This window comes from Felis catus, chromosome E3, assembly GCF_018350175.1.
Source record: "Felis catus isolate Fca126 chromosome E3, F.catus_Fca126_mat1.0, whole genome shotgun sequence".
Classification (NCBI taxonomy): Eukaryota; Metazoa; Chordata; class Mammalia; order Carnivora; family Felidae; genus Felis; species Felis catus.
Genome location: NC_058383.1, coordinates 9,894,292 through 9,913,401, shown reverse-complemented (window position 1 = coordinate 9,913,401; position 19,110 = coordinate 9,894,292). Strand labels below are relative to the sequence as shown.

Genomic DNA, 19,110 nt, shown 5'->3' with positions numbered 1-19,110 from the left:
GGAGCTGCTTAGACAAGGTTGCCAAGGAAACGTAGAAATGGTCAGAGAACTGGGGGTGGGGGGGTGTGTACCAGCAGCAAAGGTCACAGAAGCCAAAGCTTTCCAGCAAAGAAGGTGTGCCAACAGTGCCGTGAAACCCCAGCCTCAGCAGGAAAGGCCTGAGGAATATTAGGAGATTCTTGGTGGCCTTGGAGGAAGCCATCTCAGTGGACTAGGGTGGGAAGCCAGACTGCAGGGAATTAAACAGCACGTGAGGAAGAAGTAAAGGCAATGACTGCTGATTCTTGTTTTAAGCAGCTTGATGGGGAAGGGAAGAAGAGAACTGGGTCACGAATTTGAGAGAAGGTGGGATTAAGGGAAGGCTTTTTTAGGATAGAGGAGACTTAAAACAGTGTTGGCCTACAGAAATAGAAGAGCCACATGTGTAGATTTAAGCTTTCTAGTGGTCACATATTAAAATTAAAAGGCACAGGTCACCTGGCATCCAGATCTTGGCTCCTAATACCATTCTCCAGTGAAATGGAACCAGGGGTCCTTGGAGAAATGGCTGCTTCGAGGACTGGGGGAGGAAATACACAAGCTAAGCCATGAGTCTCCTAGTGCTAGGAATGCTCAAAACCAAACAACCGTGGGAAAAACCTCTGCAATAATAGAGGACTGTCGCAGGGACATGGGAGCCAACTGAAAGCTCTCCCGGTGGCCAAAATGGGAAGAATTTGAGCAACAAAATCAAGTAGTACAGGTTTCCCTGCTATCAAAAAGTAGAGTGGGGGCACCTGGGTGGCTCAGTTCAGTGGCTGACTTCAGCTCAGGCCATGATCTCATGGTTTGTGAGTTCCGGCTCACTGTGCTGACAGGCGGAGCCTGCTTGGGTTTCTCTCTCTGCCTCTCCCCTACTCTCTTGCACTCTCTCAAAATATATAAAAAAGTAGAGTGTTTCTATGAAATCTCTCATTAACTGAAATGCAATAAAGTGAAAAAGCAATTACCATTAGTTTATATGGAAACATTTTTTTAGTGTTTCCAGACCTAAAAAATTAACTGCTCTTAACCTTTTCTTACCTTAGGATACATTTTTTTTTTTTTTGAGAGAGAGAGAGAGAGAGAGAGAGAGAGAGAGAGAGAACACGTAGGGGGAGGGGCAGAGGCAGAGGGGGGAGAGAATCTCAAGCAGGCTCCACACCCAGCACAGAGCCTGATGGGGTTCGGATGCGGGTCTTGATTGACCTGAGCTGAAATCAAGAGTCGGACACTTAACCGACTGAGCCACCCAGGTGCCCCTATCTTAGGATACATCTTGCACACACAGTCAATCAAGGCAAAGCACAGGTGCTCACAGACACAGTTCCAAGCTATGGAAGGTTGATGCTGAGATGTGTGGAGATATTGGGGAAGGAACTTGGTGGCATCACTCTGACTGCTTGGGGTACTCACTGCCTCTACCAGGGCTCACAGCAAAACGGACCCCTGATGCTGTTTTTACTTCTCCCCTTTTTCCATAAAAGTGAAAATCCTCTTAGGATTTCTTTCAATTAACGAAAACAGGTACTGATGTAGGTCTTTTGTAAAAGTGAAGCAGTGTAATTAATGTAAACTTTCAAAACGGGGGTTACCTGTACTGGGTTACAACTCAAAGTATAATATCCATGAGTTCATGCTGATAAGTGATTAAATAAATCTGGAAGAAGAGACCATTCTTCAGAAGAATTCCAAACAATTTCTGTAGTTATTCTGCCCTCAAGGACAGTATAACCCCCTACTGCTTAAGGGCAGGCTGTGCATAGTGACTTCTTTTTCAGAGGGAACAAGATAGAGAGGTTTACAGTGGAGAAACTTGAAAAACACGACCATAACCAGATGATCAAGGTTAACATCAGTGAATAAGGTCACGTTGATACTATATGCCCTTGATGAGATCTGATGAGGATGGCACTGGGAGTCTTCCTCCCCAGAACCGAGAACCCCAGTCTGATCATGAGAAGGAAAACCTCAGATAAATCCCAGTTGAGGGACATTCTACAAAACACCAGGGCTCCTCAAAACTATCAAGGTCATCAAAAACCAGGAAAGTCTGAGAAACTCACAGCCAAGAGTTGCCTTAAGGAGACATGATGACTGAATGTAATGTGGTGTCCTGGTATTTAAGCACAGAAAATGTACATTAGGTAAAAATTAGGGAAATCTGAGTCAACTATGGACTTTATCAATGTTGTTGCACTTTTAACCACTCACCTGAAGGAGTGGGGTTGGGATTTAGGACGGGTCAACTCTGGCATAGCTGTCCACGTGTCCACATCAATTTGTGCTCAATTCATTCACTCTTTCACTTATTCAACAGATATATTAGGTCCTTATTGTGAGAAAAACACCGGTTTAGGAGGTAGGGATTGATAAGTCAAACAGGATTTGCCCTCATGGAGCCAGCTAGAGGATAAATCATAGCTACATATGGAACAGATGCTATGAAGAAAATAAAATAGATTATGTGATTTGATCGGGTTGGGGGAGTCCACTAAAAGATCATTTATTAACCAACCTAGAGGCACAGGACTGGGTTGAACTTTAAACAACTCAGCAATTTTAATGTAGAGTCAACCTTCTTGCAAAATGCTTGCCGACATGCTGCTGACAATACAGAGACTAGACAGGCAGGAATATTCTGGTCCATGGAGGCCTACTTGAATGCTTGAGATACACACGCACTGGATCTGTTCACTCCATATGTACCGCTAACCACATGGGGGCTTGGGACAGAGGCAAATACTGCAAAATCCCTGTTCTCCTAGAGTTCAGGCTGGGGACACTTTCCCGTAAATGAATGATTACAATGCCTGAAAAGCTAGCCATTTGGAAACAAAGAGCTCTTCCTCACATCATGTGCAAACTGAATTATAAATGGGTTAAAGATTTAAGTGTGAAGAAATGAAGCCACGATTTCTATATTACAAAGGTGTGAAGGGATTTCCAAGCATGACACCAAAGGCAGACACCATAAAAGTTTGTAAAAAGTGAAGACGTTTTTTATAGTTTTATAAATGTTGTCATAAACATTTACAGTTGTCCAAAACAACTACAAGCCACATTAAAGGCAAAAACAAACTGGAAAAAATAACACCTAAGACGAGCTATATATGGTCAATATACAAAGGACACTAAGGGATGCTGTAAGAGTGACCAAAAGACATTAGCATGTTACCATAACAGATTAGGAAGGACCAATAAGCATAGGAAAATAGTCAACCTCAGGGAAGTTAAAACAGCAGCAAAATTCCATTGTCTATGAGATTGGCAAAGATTTGTTGGAAAAAAAGCGAAGAGCTACGAAACAGGGAAACGCGCTCCCAGGGTTCGGCCGCAAACACGCCCGAGAGCCTCGGAAGAGCTCTGGGGCTTCCGGGTCGGAACCTCCGTGCCCTTTGACTCCGGAAGTGCAGGCAGACAGGGCGGTGCAGAGGCGGGCACGCTTCGCGACACAGCCGTAAAGGCGCGGGAGCAGAGCATGGCGCTCTACGCGACGGCAGCGTCCGTGCTGGCGGGCGTGGAGAGCCGGCGGGGTTCCATCAAGGGGCTGGTGTATGCCAGCAGCTTCCAGGTAGCGGGGTTCGGGGTTCGGGCCGGCGAGGGGCGGGAGGGGAGCCCGGGCGGGGGGCCCCTGCCTCAGCCGGTGTCCTCTCGGCCACGAGCAGAACGTGAAGCAGCTGTACGCGCTGGTGTGCGAGACCCAGCGCTACTCCTCCGTGCTGGACGCCGTGATCACCAGCGCCGGCCTCCTCCGCGCCGAGAAGAAACTGCGGCCGCACCTGGCCAAGGTAGCGGGGCCGGGGGGCGGGGCGGGGCTGGGCTGGGCTGTGAGCCGCCTCCGGACCTGGTCGCCGCGCGGTACCGTCCACGGTGTGACTTCGGCAAGTCTCCCCTCTGAAATGAGGATGAGCACTCTTTAGCCGGGTTATTTGAGGTGGGATGACAGTGCTTTAACTTCGAGCCGAGTGGAAGATGAAGTAAGGACGAAAGTGCAAAGTAGCCGTGGCAGGGACACTGGCCGAAACAAATGGATGATGCTGACAAGGAGGAAGGTTGGGATCCAGAGCCCTGGGCTGAGCAGCCCTGGGGACAGGTTTCGGGACAGGGCTCAGCCGTAAATCCGTTGTGATCCTGGGCGGGACACCTCACTTTCATCTGTTGCTGTCTGGATAGGTGATTGGTTCAGCGCTTGCGGTTCCAACACTATGGAGTTCCAAGACATTCACGTTTAAGGTTTTTTCTCTTTCTTTCCTCATCCCCAGGTACTAGTGTATGAGTTGTTGCTGGGAAAGGGCTTTAAAGGTGGCAGTGGGGGCCGATGGAAACCTTTACTGGACCGGCACCAGGCAAGGCTGAAGGCTGAGTTGGCCCGGCTCAAGGTTCATCGAGGTGTGAGCAAGAACGAGGACCTGTTGCAGGTGGAATCCAAGCCTGGCCCAGGTGAGCTTTCTCCCAGGAAGGAGTTGTGTGGAGGAGGGTAGCTTGCAGGCCTTGGGAAGAGAGGCCTCGATCCTGCCCACTCACTGCTGATTGCTTCCCAGCCTCTCAGGTGCCTCGGTTTGTGCGGGTGAACACTCTGAAGACCTGTTGTGATGATGCGGTTGATTACTTCAAGAGACAAGGTTTCTCCTACCAGGGTCGGGCTTCCAGGTGAGCTGAGAACTCCGCCTGGCTGCCCTCCTCCAGGGGAGGTGCCTGGGGGGCACTGGGAAACAGGGATCCATTTCTTGGACTTTTCCGGCAGTTGCTTCCTCTCCTTCCAAGGCCTGTCTTCCTCTGTCCCTTAAACATGGATTCTTGTGGTTCCCTCCTATGTTCTTCTAATGCATCCCTCAATTTCTCGAACTCTTAATTCCTGCTTCTCGCCTGATGATTTGTGTCTCGCAGTCTAGACTTCTCTCAGTATTGCTACCCTCGGGGTCATATGAGTGGTAAACAGACCCCACAGTCACAGTGTGTGTCATACTAAATTCATCTCCCCTCTGAACTTTGCACCTTCTTCGTTTTAAATTGCTAAATCCTGTTTATTCAAAATTCAAGATTTAAGAGAAATCCTTCCAAAGCAACATGCTTAAACACACGGCTGTTGGTTTATTTTGCAGTGTCCCCGCCCCCTTATAATTGACATAACATTAGTTTCAGATAGATGGCTAATGACTTTGTATGTATGTACACTGCGAAAGAATTGCTACAAGAAATCTAGTTAACATTTGTTACCGCACATAGTTACAGAAAGTTTTTCTTGTGATGAGAACTTTTAAGATCTCTTAGCATCTTTTAAATATGCAAGAGTGTATTTTTATTAGTCACCATGCTGTATATTAGATCCCCAAGACTTCAAGTAGAAACTTGTACCTTTTGACTGTCTCTACCCCTTTTGCACACATGCCCCCCCACCCGTCTGCAGTCACAAATCTGTTCTCTGTATTTATGAGTTGGTTGGTTGGTTTTGGTTTTGGTTTTGTTTTTTTTAAAAAGAGAGTCCACCCAATAGAACATACAGTGTTTGTCTTTCTGTTTGATTTGTTTCACTTAGCATAATACTTTCAAGGTCCATCGTGTGGTCACAGATAGCAAGATTTTATTCTTTTAGAGGGAACTGAATAATATTCCTATGTGTGTGTGTACACAGGTGTAGGTACACACATACACGTATATATAGTTACATATTTTTTTTTGCTCATCTCTTAGTTGACACGTCGACCACATCTTGGCTGTTACAGATAGTACTGCAGTAAACAGGGTCCAGATATCTTTCTGAAGTAGTGTTTCCATTTTCTTTGGACAAATACCTAGAAATGGGATTGCTGGATCATACGGTAGTTCTATTTTTAATTTTTTGATGAGCCTCCATAGTGTTTTTCCACAGCGGCTGCACCAGTTAACATTTCCTCCAACAGTGCACGAGGACTCCCCTCTCTCCACATCCTCACCAACCCTCGTTATTTCTTTTTGGGAATAGCCATTCTCACAGGTGTGAGGTGATGTTTCATTGTGGTTTTCATTTCCATTTCCCCCGATGACTAGTGATGTTCAGCACCTTTTCGTGTACTTTTTGGCCATCTGTTTGTCTTTGGACAACTGTTTAGATTCCTTACGTGTGTTTTAATCCCACCGCCCCCTTTTTTTCGTTAACTGTTGAGTTAGTGTTCTTTACGTATTTTAGATATTAACTCCTTATCCAGATACGTGATTTGCAGATATTTTCTTCCATGCGGTAGGTTGCTTTACCATTTTGTTGATGGTTTCCTGGGCCCTACAGAACTTTTTAGTTTGGCATAGTTCACCTGTTTATTTTTGCTTTTGCTTTTTGTTAGGAGTTGGATCCAAAAAATCAAAAAAACCAAGACAGATGTCAGGGAGCTTACCACCCATGTTTTCTTCCAGGGGTGTTCTGCTTCCAGGGCTCACGTTTAGGTCTTTCATCCATTTTGAGTTAGTTTCTGTGTCTGCTGTAAAGTAGGGGTCCCGTTTCGTTCTTTTGCGTGTGGCTTCAGTCTTCCCAACACCATTATTGAAGAGACTTTTTTTTTTCCCCTGCTGTATATTCTTGGCTTCCCCGTCATAAATTGATCATTTAAGTATGGGTTTATTTCTAGGCTCTCTGTTTTGTCCCATTGATCTGTGTTTCTGATTTTATGCCAATGCCATACTGTCTTGATTTCTATACCTTTGTAATATAGTTTGAAATCAGGGAGTGTGGTATCTCCAGCTTTGTTCTTCTTTCTCAAGATTGCTTTGGCTCTTCAGGGTCTTTTGTGGTTCTCCATTTTAGGATTGTTCTATCTGTAAACAATTCTATCGGAATTGATAGAGATCACATTGAACTTGTAGATTGCTTTGCTTGTAGTATGGACATTTTAGCATTATTCTTCCAGTCCATGAGAATGGACTATCTTTTCATTTGTTTGTATCATCTTTAGTTTCTTTCATCAGTATCTTAGAGATTTTTTGTTTGTTTGTTTTTTCAAGAATAGGTAATTTTGTTTTATTATTACTATTACTATTATTATTTTTTAGTGTTTATTTTTGAGAGAGAGAGACAGCATGAGCAGGGAGGGGCAGAGAGAGAGAGAGAGAGAGAGAGGGAGACACAGAATCTGAAGCAGGCTCCAGACCCTGAGCTGTCAGCACGGAGCCTGATGTAGGGCTCTAACTCATGAACCATGAGAACCTGAACCAAAGTCAGATGCTTAACTAACTGAGACACCCAGGCACCCCACTATCTTATAGTTTTAAGAGTACGGGACTTTCACCTCTTTGAATTTTTTTGGATACAAGTGTAAATGGGATTGTTAATTTCTTTTTCAAGAAAATGTTGATTGGCAACCTCCTTGGGAGCTTCCCAGATATAATCTGAAACCAGCCCCCAAACACAGAGGGCAGGGCCAGAGAGGGAATGAAAAAAGAGGCAGGCCGCTCCAGATTGATAGGTGGCAGGTTTAATAAGCAAGGGAACTTCTATACGAGGCTTGTCTTGGGTAACTGAAAGGCAAGTACATCTTTGCCCCCACCTGCCAGAATCTTGAAAGTTTATTGAGAGGCCTTAATTGGGTTCAGTCACATACAGGCCCCACGTTGGAGATATTGTAGGTTCAGTTCCAGAACACTGCAATAAAGCAAGTGGAATGAATTTTTTGGTTTCCCACTGCCTATGAAAGTTACGTTTCTACTATACTGTGATCTCGTAAGTGTATAGAGCATCATGTCTAAGAAAAAAAAAAACAACTGTATTTTAAAAATACTTTATTGCTAAAAAAATGCTGAGCATCACTTGAGTTTTTGGTGAGTCAGAATCACTAATCAGAGATGACCATAATTAATAATGAAGAAGTTTAAAATATTGTGACAATTCCAAAAACATGACCCAGAGACAAGAAGTGAGCAGACAGCGTTGGAAAAATGGCACCTTCAGTTTGTAAAAAACGCACTTATCTGTGAAGCGCAAAATGCAATGAAATGAGGTATGCCCGTATACCGTCCATATGGTCTCAACACCATGACCCTGTCTCAAGGCTTTGTTCTTAGAGCATCCTCTGGTGGAGAAGGCGAGTGGGAATGCCCATCCCAAGGATAGGGAAAGAGGGGGAGGAGCCTCTGATTGCCGGGGTCCAGCTCACAGGTCAACTGATAGTCATGTCCTTTCAGTGACCTCCCTCCACACTAACCCCTGTGACAAGCTCTTAAAATCCCACGTGACTGTTTTCCTCAGTGTGCCCTGAGCGGTCAGCGAGGGTCTCATGAGCACGGAGATAGCTCCTTTGGTAGCTGGCTGGCTGCCTGCCCTGGAGGCAGAAGCCACAGCAACGGTACAGGCACGTGCAGAAGAAAACAGATGAAGGCAGACATTCCCCAAACCAGTGATAACTTCTTCCTCCAAGAACCCCAGGATCCAAACCATTGATTTCTTAAAATCCTCTAGGCTGGAGGTCAGATCACTCAGGGCATTTACTTGTGTCCTTAGATGATTTTAGTAAAGATGGTACTTTAGTGGATTCATCAGATACAAACATAGAACATTCTGTTTGGATAATGGCACAGGTGCTTCCTTGTGAGGCAGTAATAATTTCCAAGGCCATCCTGTTTTGGAGGGCAGCTTTTGTTATTAGAGACATTTCAGTGTTCTGTAAGGACCGGCTTTACTGGCTGCCATTCACAGTGGGCTGGGTGAATTTCATAAGGGCTTCTGTATGTGCTAGAACGTCCTCCAGTTTCACGGAAGGAACAGAGGCACCATCCAAATGATCATATCCTCACAGACGACAGACTGTGCCCATCTGGCCTTGAGGAGAGGGAGGCTGGCAGCTTTAGTTTCTTGACCAGGTTGACCACAGCATGAGTGTTGGCGGGGGGGAGGCGGCGCTGTCCGCCATGAGGAGATGGGACTGGGGGGTGCACGTGCCAGACCGGGACCCCCACCTCCTCCCCTCTTCCAGGAACGCGTGTGCCATTCCAGGTGGGGTGCCTTTCTGCAGGTGCAGCTTGCCGCAGGGCAGCAGGATCCCGGGGGAGACGGGTAGCGCCCCACCTAGGTGTGGGACATCCCAGCGTGCGTGTCAGCGGGTGACTCCTTTCCCAGGCGTGGTGGAGCCTGGCGTGCTCAGTGGCCTAGCACGATGCTCCACGGTAAGGGGGCGGCAGCTGTTTGCTTTATGGTGTTGGGTGTCTCGGCAGGGTCCCCGGTCTGGCATATGGGGCAGCAGGCCCTACCGGTGGATCGTCCGGACGTACTAACGGCAGGGACGGTGCCTAGTCCACCCAGCCAAGGTGGTTTTCTGTTAGTGACGTAATCTGCTTGTTACAACATCCCTTTTTCCGGGGCGCCTGGCTGGCTCAGTTGGTTAAGTGTCGGACTTCGGCTCAGGTCATGATCTCACAGCGTGTGAGTTCAAGCCCCGTGTCGGGCTCTGTGCTGACAGCTCGGAGCCTGGAGCCTGCTTCGGATTCTGTGTCTCCCTCTCTCTCTGCCCCTCCCCTGCTCATGCTCTGTCTCTGTCTCAGAAATAAATAAAAACGTTAAAAAAAAAAAAGTTAAACATCTCTTTTTCCTGACTGCCGGTCCTGCTGCTTGCAGGGTGTGTGGGTGAAGGATCCTCCATTCAGTATCATGTTCTTCTGCCCGGTCTTGCACGTCACGGCCTTTCAAACGTGACCCCCAGTCACTGGTCGATGAGGATGTCTCTCCACGGGTCTTTTTCAGTCTCCCAACGGTGGCGGCCCAGTTGGTGCGGAGGCCAGGAAAGTTCAGGTTGGGCCAGATGTGATAACCACGCAAACCGAGTCGCAGTTAGAACCCTCGCTTGGAGGGAGGGGCCGGTCCAGTCAGTTTGCCAATTCCTTACTGGTTGGGAGCTCAGGAGGATGTCCGCAGGCACCTTTGGCAGTTGCCTCAGGCGTTATTTAGAACACACAGGGTGAACCAAGTCAAGTCACCGCGTCTGCGGGGCAATCTGGCTTCCTCGGCAGCAGGCCGCCCCGCCAGGGGGCGATGGTGGGTCGGCTTCCTCCGCGCCTAGGCCGCATTGCGTTGCTAGGGCTCGTACCTGAGCTAGGGCATCAGTTTCTTGACCGCCAGGGGGCGTCAGTGCCTTCGGAGCCGGGGTGTGGAGACCGGTGAGGCCTGCCTTGGGCTCCTGCAGGGGAACCACGGGTCTTGTCATATGCCCTGACCGCACAGGGGCTTATTCACCATCCTCTGTCCGAGCCGCGGGGCCAGTGCCCTTGGCGCAGCCCGCTGCCCGTGCGGAGGGTTAAGGGCCAGGGCTCTGAGAGATCACCAGTCAGGAACGCTCTCTGTGCTGTTTCTTCCTGAGAGGCTCTGCCTGGAGCAGCGTGGGGCACACCGCTAGAAGCTGTTGCCCCCCGCCCAGGGGGACAGGGCGGAATGCGTGGCTTCTGTCTCCTTCCAGAGCCGAGACCCAAATTCCAGGGGCACCCTCCCCGTCTGTTGTCTCTGCCACAGCGCCCGCCCCACACCTTCCAGAGTCACAGACACCTTGAACTCCAGTGGCAGCCCTGCTTGGGGGACGCCCAGGGCTTTCATCTGTCCCACTGGTATTTTTGCCTTTTCATAGGCGGCCCGCTCTCTGATCCCTGCTCGCACACGTGCACTTTCTTTACCCGGCGGTATAGAGGACCCGGCACTGTGCCAGGTAGGGAATAAGAGGCCTCCAGACTCCAAAAACCCCTGCAGAGGCTCACACACATCTTCCACGTTCTTAGGGGCTGGATAAGTGTGCCTTCTGGCAATCACGGCGTCTGTGACAAGGCGGGTCTTACCCGACCAAACGATTCCCAAAACCTTGGGGCAGTGTCTGGGCCTGGAATGTTCCGTGGGTTCACTGCCCAGCCTCTCTCAGATCTCCAGCAAAGCCTGCAGGATGTCCTGCGAGAGAGAGGCAGGTCTGCACATGTGACCATTATCGCGTTAATGTGGAGGGCCCATCTTACAGGTCTCTGGCTGCCATGCCATGACATGGTGGGGTTGTGCAGGTGACCTTGGGGGAGCACTTGAAAGGTCCAACATTAGGGCACCTGGATGGCTCAGTCAGTTAAGTGTCCAACTCTTGATATTGGCTCAGGTCGTGATCTCACGCTTTGCGAGGTCCTGGTTGTCACCCACCAGGAGCCTTCTGGCTCTTCTGTCTGCCCTGCTAGGCTGTTGGAAGGACTATGTGCAGGGCGCACAGTGCCCACTCGGCGCAGATCTTAGGTAGTTCTTCCGGTCTCCCTGTGCGGCTTGTGTTGTTGGACAGTCACTCTTCGTGGGGGTAACAGGTTTACAGGTTCCCAGCTGTGTTTCCCCTCAGCACCGGCGTGAACTCACCGTAAGAGGCTTGCAGAGTTCAGCCCTGTGGGATGTCTGTGCCCGGTGTGTTCCCTCGTACTGGAGAGAGAGAAACCCCATATTCGCGGGCAGGGGCAGAACACCCAGCTTGCAGTGTCAAGGGACTTTCTTGACCGAAATTGTTGTTCGGGTTTTAAGGCTTTCCACGGGCTGACCTCTCTGTTCAGGTGGGGTCCCTGCAGCGATGCGGTCAGATCACATTTGCTTCCAGGTTACTTACTCCAGACCCTTCGTGGCCCATTGGGATAGCCTTTTTGGCTTTCTGAGCTCCCTCTCAGGCCTGGCTCTTCCCCACAACCCACACCCGGCCCCGCGACCGCTCCGCTTCCCCTAGATCAGCAGCACGTTGTCCAGCATCCATTCTAAGCGTTTTGTGGCACAAGTGGGCTCAGCGTGGACACCAGCATCCCGTCCCGGGGCTGGGGGTGGACTGGAGATCGTGTCGGCTTTCTTCCCTGCCATCATGTGGCCTGATCAGAGCCTTCAAAGACAGTTGCAGATGGCCCATCTCGCTCCCAGCCCCCCTGAGAATTTGTTATATCTCCTCTCTAGATTCCCAGGGTCCCGCAAGCCCGGGGAGGTCCCCCTCACAGGGCCAAGCCTCCCCGCGGGCTAGAGTAATCCGGTGTCTAAGGAAGGAAGTAGCGCCAGGCAGCCCCGACTGGAGGGCATCTCCGCCTCGTGCGTGGTCAGGGAAAAGCCACTGCCCCGTGGCCGCACCAGCTGCGCCTGGCGGCTTTCCCTGGCTTTTTGCTGGAGCTTGGCAGCTACGTCGGTGAGCTCGGCAGGAGCAGACTCTCATCAGGAGTGTCTCCTGAACCGGGGACTGCCCTGCTGGCTGGGGTTGCCGTGGCTGTTCTTGCTTTCCCTTGTACCAGGGGTCCGCCAGCCCCGGTGCTTCGTCTGTTTTGCTGTCCACCGCCACAGCGCCCTCCACGTCCTCACTTTCCCAGCCGTGCGATCCGTGTGGTTAAAGCGGCCCGCCCTTCCCCGGGCGGCCCCGTGCTCGTACAGCCATCCACAGGCCGACGTATGGGCCACGCCTCCCCACACAGAGGTCGCCGGCCAACTGCCGACTTCCCCTGTGGACGCCTTTCCCAAGGCCCGTGTCTTTGGTCTCCAGGCTGGTTCATCCGTTGTTGGTTTGCAGCCTTTGATCTGAAACTGGCCCCTGTATGCAGAGGGCAAGGAGAGACCAAAGGGTGGGTAGGTGGCAGGTTTTTTTTTTTTTGTTTTTTGTTGTTGTTTTTTTTTAATGTTTTAGTTTTTGAGAGCATAAACAGGGGAGGGGTGAAGAGAGAGGGGAGACAGAGGATCCAAAGTGTGCTGACAGGCTGACAGCATTGGGCCCGGTCCGGGGCTCGGACTCACAAACTGTGAGATCATGACCTGACCCAAAGTCAGACGCTCAACTGACTGAGCCACCCAGGCGCCCCTAGGTGGCAGGTTTCATAAGCGAGGGAACATACACCTGCCTGCCAGAATCTTCAGTTTATACAGAGGCCTTAATGGGTTGTCTCATACCTTCCAGATGGTCTCAACACCGTATTACTCTCTCAAGGCTGTGTCCTCAGGCAGCCTCTGGGAGGGGCGAAGGCAAGCAGGATGCTCATCCCGGGGCAGGGGTGAGGAGCCCCTGACTGCCCGGGTCCTGCTCCCAACAGGTGGTCACATCTTCTCTGTGACCTCCCCCAACAGGTTGTCAGTGTGTAGAAACACAACAGATTTTTGCGTATGAATTTTGTATCCTGCAACTTGACTGAACTCATTTATAAGTTCTAACAGTTTGGGGGCACCTGGGTGGCTCAGTTAAGCATCTGGTTCTTGATTTTGGCTCCGGTCATGATCTCACGGTTTTGTGGGTTTGAGCCCCCAGTCAGGCTCTGCACACTGACCTCGAGGAGCCTGCTTGGGATTCTCCTTCCCCTCTCTCTGCCCCTCCCCTGCTTATGCTCTCAAATACACTTAAAAAAAAAAAAAATTCTGACAAGTTTTTTTGGTTGGGAGTTTTTAGGGTTTTCTATATATATCATCTGCAGATAGTGACCGTGTTACTTCTTCCTTTCCAACGTGGGCGCCTTCTTCTTGATCTCGCCCAAATGCTCACCAGGCTTTGTTGAGTAACGGGTGAGAGTGGGCATCTCTGATCTTGATCTTAGAGGAAGGGCTTTTAGCTTTTCCCCACCGAGGTTGTCAGCTGTGGGCTTTTCACATACGGCCTTTATTGTGGCGAGGCGTGTGCCTTCCGCACCTGCTTTGCTGAGAGTGTTTTTATCCTCAGTGCATGTTGAGTTTTGTCAGATGAGCCGATCAGGAGTTTTATCCCTCCTGTTGTGAGTGCAGCGCAGCACGGGGATTGCTTTGTGGACCCTGAACCCATCCTTGCACCCCTGACCTTTGCCCCTTCTGCATTCCCTCCTAACCTGGCAGCTGACATCACCATCACGCAACCGTTTGGTCAGGCCAGGAACCCAGTCACCGGAAATGCTTCTCTTCTCACCCTCGTCACTTACGCCCTTGCCTGCGGCATCTTTCTGCCCCCTCCCCCCACCCTGCCCGTGGTTTTCCGTCGTCTTTGGCAGAAGCAGCCCCTGACCTGGTCTCTCCGCCTCCAGACGTGTCACGTGGTCGGCCACAGAAAGATCTCCCCTGCCTAAACCGTCCTTGGCTCTCTTGTGCTGTGCCCACTGCTTCCGTTGCCCGCCACCGTTCCTGGGCACTCCCCGCTGCTCCCCTGCATTCCCATCCCCCTCATCCTGGGAAGCCGCCCCTGCGTCCGCCTTCCCCTTCTGTGGTAGACGGTCCTTCTGTCCTTCTGCCCGCAGCACGTGGTTGGGAGGCCGGGCGGTGCGCCAGGCAGTGGCTATTTGGGTTTGGCTTCCAGCTCTGCCCCTGTGGATGGCTTTCCGAACTGAGCATCGTTGTCGGCCCGCTTCGCAAGGGTTTGGAACCTGACGCTTCCGTCTCCGCTCCTCACGTTAGGAGACCCCTGCCCCTGAGCAGTCAGCTCGGTGCCCGCCTCCCCAGGAGGGACCTCTGTCCAAGTTAGGTGGTTTTTTTGTTTGTTTGAGAGAGAGAGCGAGCCCGTGCGCACATACACAGGGCAGGGGCAGAGAGAGACAGAGAGAATTCTAAGCATGCTCGGCGCTGGCAGCCTGACATGGGGCTTGAGCCCAGGAACCTCAAGATCCTGACCTGGGCCGAAGTCGAGTTGGACACTTAACTGAGCCACCCAGGCGCCCCTCTGCTGCCCATTCGTATCAAATCGATCCTGTCCCTCGCTTCCTGGCGATCTGGAGCATCTGTCGGGTGAATGAACAGTTCAAGTGAGGAAACGTGTGAAACGGCCAGCCTGGCGCATAGCCCGGAGGAACTCAGACGTGCCGATGCTTCCTGTTCCCTGGCAGCCTCGAGGACCTCCGGGCCCTCAAAGGGAAGTGCTTTCTTCTGGATCCCTTGTTGCCAGAGCTGCTGGTGTTTCCAGCCCAGACGGATCTGCACGACCACCCGCTGTACCAGGCCGGCCACCTCATTCTACAAGACAAGGTAGGGCAGGTGGGTGGGAAGGGGAGGACCGAGAGGGAGCCGGGCCTCTGTGCGCCAGCCCAGGGCCTGCTCTGCCTGCCAGGCCAGCTGTCTGCCGGCCGTGCTGCTGGCCCCGCCCCCCGGCTCCCATGTCATCGATGCCTGCGCTGCCCCAGGCAACAAGACCAGTCACTTGGCTGCTCTTCTCAAGAACCAGGGGTGAGTGCCATGGTCAGCCTGAGGGAGCTGGGGTCTGACCTTGTACTTGGAGGACGAGATGAGGAAAACTGTGACCCAGTGGGGGCTTGAAGGCCGAAAGGAGGATCTCCCTTTAAATATTCGCTTCTGGACCCAGAGCAGTTGGTGGCGGAGCCCGAGGCTCAGCTGCCCTCTGGGTGGCCGGTGCGAAGATAGGAATCCCTCAGCCCTTGGGGCAGAGTCTCCAGGTCAGGTCCCTCTAACCACTGTCCCTTCTCTTGTGTCCCTGTGAAGGGACATGTTCTCGTGTCAGAACTGTGGGCCCTGAGGTTCCCCGTGGATTCTCAGTTCGCCCCGTCTCTCCCCTCTTCTCCAGCAAGATCTTTGCCTTTGACCTGGACGCTGGGCGGCTGGCGTCCATGGCTACCCTGCTGGCCCGGGCCGGAGTCTCGTGCTGCGAGCTGGCCGAGGAGGACTTCCTGGCGATATCGCCCTCCGACCAGCGCTACCGTCAGGTCCAGTACATCTTGCTGGATCCTTCTTGTAGCGGCTCTGGTGAGATGGGGACAGAGCCTGGCCGCGGGACCTGCAGACGCGGGGCAACCTTGCGGCGGAAGGGGCAGCGGTTCGCTTTGGCCTCGGTCTAATACTGGTGACCCTGGGCAGACGTTGTCCCCTGCAGTGCAGGATCTCGGTGCGAAACGAGGCCCATCTGCAGCTGACAGGCTTTGTCCCTAGGTATGGCGACCAGACGGCTGGAGGAGCCCGGGGCGGGCACACCTAGCAAGGCACGCTTACAGGCCCTGGCTGGGTTCCAGCGGCGAGCACTGTGCCACGCGCTCACTTTCCCCTCCCTGCAGCGTCTGGTCTACTCCACGTGTTCCCTCTGCCAAGAGGAGAATGAAGACGTGGTGCGGGACGCCCTGCAGCAGAACTCGGGGACCTTCAGGTAGTGGGGACCCGCCGGGGTCCTGGGGAAGGGGGCTGCTGTCTTTTACCCAGAAGTCTGTTCACCTCCACAGGCTAGTCCCCGTCCTCCCCTCCTGGCCCCACCGTGGCCTCGGCACTTTTCCGGGGGCTGAACGCTGCCTCCGGGCCTCCCCTGAAACCACGCTCACCGGCGGCTTCTTTGTTGCCGTACTTGAACGGGTGGAGGTGCCGAGGTGAGTGGGGGGCGGGGCGGGGGGGGGGTTGCTGCTTGGAAGACGCCGGAAGACCCGGGCACCTCTAACCTAGGTACTTTCCTTCTAGCTCAGTCTCCCGGGCCGAAGCACCGGCACCTCCACCCGAGGCCGCCCCGCGGAGGAAGAGACGGCGCAGAGCGGCGGCCCCTGGGGTGCCGCCCGGCACCGAGCAGGTCTGCAGAGCTGTGCCTTGGGCGGGGGGACCCCGCCGTCCCGCAGCTCAGCCGGCGGGTTTTAAGGTTCTTTTCTTTTTATTGCTTTAGGAAGGAAAGCGGTAGCTGGAGGGAGTGTGTGGACTTGCCTGTCCCCTGGGGCCCTCCCCGGGCCGTGTTCTTGCTCGTGACAGCTCTACCCACGGAAATAAAAAGCAGGACATGGTCTATGATAGATCACAGTTTTTTTTTTATTCTTAATGACATAAGCAAGGAGAAAAATCTCACATTCATACTAAAAATTCCAACTAGCCTCACAGGAATTAAGTCTTTATTTGTAATGGAAAGTCCCAGCCTCCCGTTCCTGTCCAGTGCACGTACGTGTACACACACACACACACACACACACACCCACACACACACACACTCAGGCCGCGCCGGGACACCCTCTTTGTGGGCTCCCGGGCCAAGTGTCCTGCCTGTGGACCTGAGGTAAACTAGCTCGGAACACTAACACTAACGAGGCTCTACCTTCCGGAAGGTATCGCTAGAAGCTTGGTTTCTAGACCCGTGCCCACCCCCCCCCCCCCCAATCCTAACAGGGACTCGGGACTCGAGGTCCAGGCCTCTGGGCGCCACACACAGGTAAATACTGTCTGCTCTTCCTGGGGGGTGGGAAGGAGCAGTCCCCTGTGTCACACTCAACCTCAGTCACGAGGGGGGAGGGGGGACAAGTCACATCTACGTCACATTATTTATAAAATAAGAATTATGGTTTATAGAATGTGTCCCGAAGGGGCTCTAGTCCCTCAGGAAAGCTGCCTGGGACAGTCTGAGCCTCTTGTCCACACAGGCATAACTTAACTATACAGCTAATTCCTAGTCAATAGCATTTATACTTAACCACCTCAGTGAACCAAGCTTGAAGGAATTTAAAAGGCAATTTAGCTTAAATACAAAAATAAATTTTTATTTCGTTAAAAAATGTTTAAATATTTTTTTCTTTTAATTTAGACACACGCATTCATACTTCTCCCAAAGAGGATGGGCATTGGCAGCAAGGCTCTTGGGCCTGGGGTATGTGATCTGGGAACAGGGGAAGAACGGGACGGAGGGGAGGCTCTGCTGAAGGGGGGGGTGGGGGGGATGAATTTTGAAGCGTGGTTGGTTAATTTTGGTTTTCTAACATTCTGGGGAGGATCCAGCCCACGGTGGGGTCAGGTAGGCGGGAGGGAAACAGCAGAGGGAAGAGGACTTTGCTTCCCCCTCGGCCCCATCCTCTTGGGCTGCCAGCCCTTAAAGTCAAAACACCATTTGAAAATCCAGGAGTCAGCACGTGTAGCCATAAAGCGGTGCTACTTTCCACATTCAATTAGCGAGGCCCCAGAAACTTGAAACAGTTAAGTCCGGCACTACCAACATGCCGCCACTCATACAATTCAATTCTTCCTCCAAACTCGATTCAAAGAGCAATAGACGTGAGCATCAGACAGTAACACAGGACAAGGCTTTAAACATACAACCCCGGGGAGGAGGCGGACGAGCCCCACGGAGGCCAGCGGGGAGGGCGGGCGAGGAGCAGCGGGGGACATCCTGCCCGCTCCCGGCGCTCACCCCACTCCCCCGGAGCGAGGTAGCTCCCCTGCAGCTGCCAGGCTAACAGTCTTGAGCCACCGAGCTTTTAGGGGCCGAACTGGCAGAGGGTTGAGGACAAACACGGACTCAGACTTGGCAGGAGGAAGTGGACCAGCAGGAGCAGCCCCACTGGGGTCTCCAAGGCAAAGCTAGATTCAAGGTCCTTTAAAAAGGAGTAGAGCCTGCGGGGAACCAGGGAGGGACGAAGCAGCAAGAACTGGGGAAGCAGAGTCCCCTAACGGGACCCGAGGAGAACCGCTTTTTATAGGCAAGCCAAGCAAGGTAAAGCCGCGGGGCTGACCCACTTCCCCGACTCCCATCATCCACTGCACGGCGGCGGCACGTGTGGGCAGGGCCGTGCCTACGACCTGCCAGGCGAGAGGAGATGGCTCTGGGGGCAAGGCGGGGAGGGAGGCTGCCTGACCAAGCTCATACACCAGACAAGAGTCAGGGGAGGACGAGGACAGTATGTACAGATGTTTCTTCAGTTTTCTCCAGCCTCACCAAGGAGCCATTCAAGTGAAGGGATCAGGCTCCTGCCCTGCGCACCCCAACCCCCCTCCCTCGAGAGGCCAGGGGCTTCTTCCTCAAGGAGCAGGAACCGGCCACCGGGGCTGCCACCGCCTCCCTGGTGGCGGAAGCCAGAGATCTGGGGTAGGTTGCTTTATGGAACTAGAAGGGTCAAAGGCTCTTCCTAGCAGGTGCTGAGGTCCAGATGTGGGCAAGGAGGGGGGTTGGTGGGGGGGGGTATGGAACGGGGACAAAGGCTATTTCTTGCGGGTGTGCTGCCTGCGGGCCTGCAGTCGCTGCCGAGCCCCCGGGGTCTTGGATCCTGCACCAATGGAAAATGAAGGGGCCGCCGATCCTGGAAAGATTCAACAAGGTCTCATCAGGGCAGCTGCTATCCGGGACACCTCCCTGGGTACCCTAATCTCTGGAAGGTTAGGCTGACAGAATCCGGTACTTAAACCGGGCTTCCCAAACAGTGGCAGCTGTGTGTGTGTGGGGGGGGGGGGGGTGGTGGCTACTGAAAGTACAGAATCCCAGA

General features: G+C 52.4%; 2 protein-coding genes across 9 annotated transcripts in view; one reads left to right on the top strand and one right to left on the bottom strand.

The window, feature by feature from the left end:
* The first annotated feature begins 3,430 nt into the window (after positions 1-3,430).
* NSUN5 (NOP2/Sun RNA methyltransferase 5) lies at positions 3,431-16,662 on the top strand. Of its 6 annotated transcripts, none has more exons than XM_006942031.5 (11): positions 3,431-3,592; positions 3,687-3,809; positions 4,284-4,461; positions 4,563-4,671; positions 14,776-14,914; positions 15,105-15,112; positions 15,468-15,646; positions 15,830-16,040; positions 16,114-16,254; positions 16,343-16,448; positions 16,539-16,662. In XM_006942031.5, the coding sequence occupies exons 1-11, from the start codon at positions 3,500-3,502 to the stop codon at positions 16,551-16,553; spliced, it is 1,302 nt and encodes a 433-aa protein (XP_006942093.2). In that variant the 5' UTR covers positions 3,431-3,499; the 3' UTR covers positions 16,554-16,662. The 6 variants fall into 6 exon arrangements, with proteins under 6 accessions (XP_006942093.2, XP_003998598.3, XP_006942094.2 ...); XM_003998549.5 differs by having other exon boundaries at positions 14,997-15,112; XM_006942032.5 differs by having other exon boundaries at positions 14,973-15,112; positions 15,468-15,606; positions 15,952-16,040.
* The window catches only part of POM121C (POM121 transmembrane nucleoporin C), a 53,812-nt gene continuing 51,357 nt past the window's right edge, over positions 16,656-19,110 (bottom strand). For all 3 annotated transcript variants that reach the window (XM_023246876.2, XM_045048044.1, XM_023246875.2), the window contains exon 13: positions 16,656-18,927. In XM_023246876.2, the coding sequence (XP_023102644.2) occupies positions 18,830-18,927 (98 nt within the window). In that variant the 3' untranslated portion in view covers positions 16,656-18,829. The remainder of the gene's footprint in view (positions 18,928-19,110) is intronic.

Excerpts from the sequence above, each read along its gene's own strand:
- NSUN5 (XM_006942030.4), top strand. The coding sequence starts at position 3,500 with ATGGCGCTCTACGCGACGGCAGCGTCCGTGCTGGCGGGCGTGGAGAGC. Across the intron at positions 4,672-14,775 it reads TACCAGGGTCGGGCTTCCAG|CCTCGAGGACCTCCGGGCCC; the intron begins GTGAGCTGAGAA and ends GTTCCCTGGCAG. Across the intron at positions 15,647-15,829 it reads TCCTTCTTGTAGCGGCTCTG|GTATGGCGACCAGACGGCTG; the intron begins GTGAGATGGGGA and ends CTTTGTCCCTAG.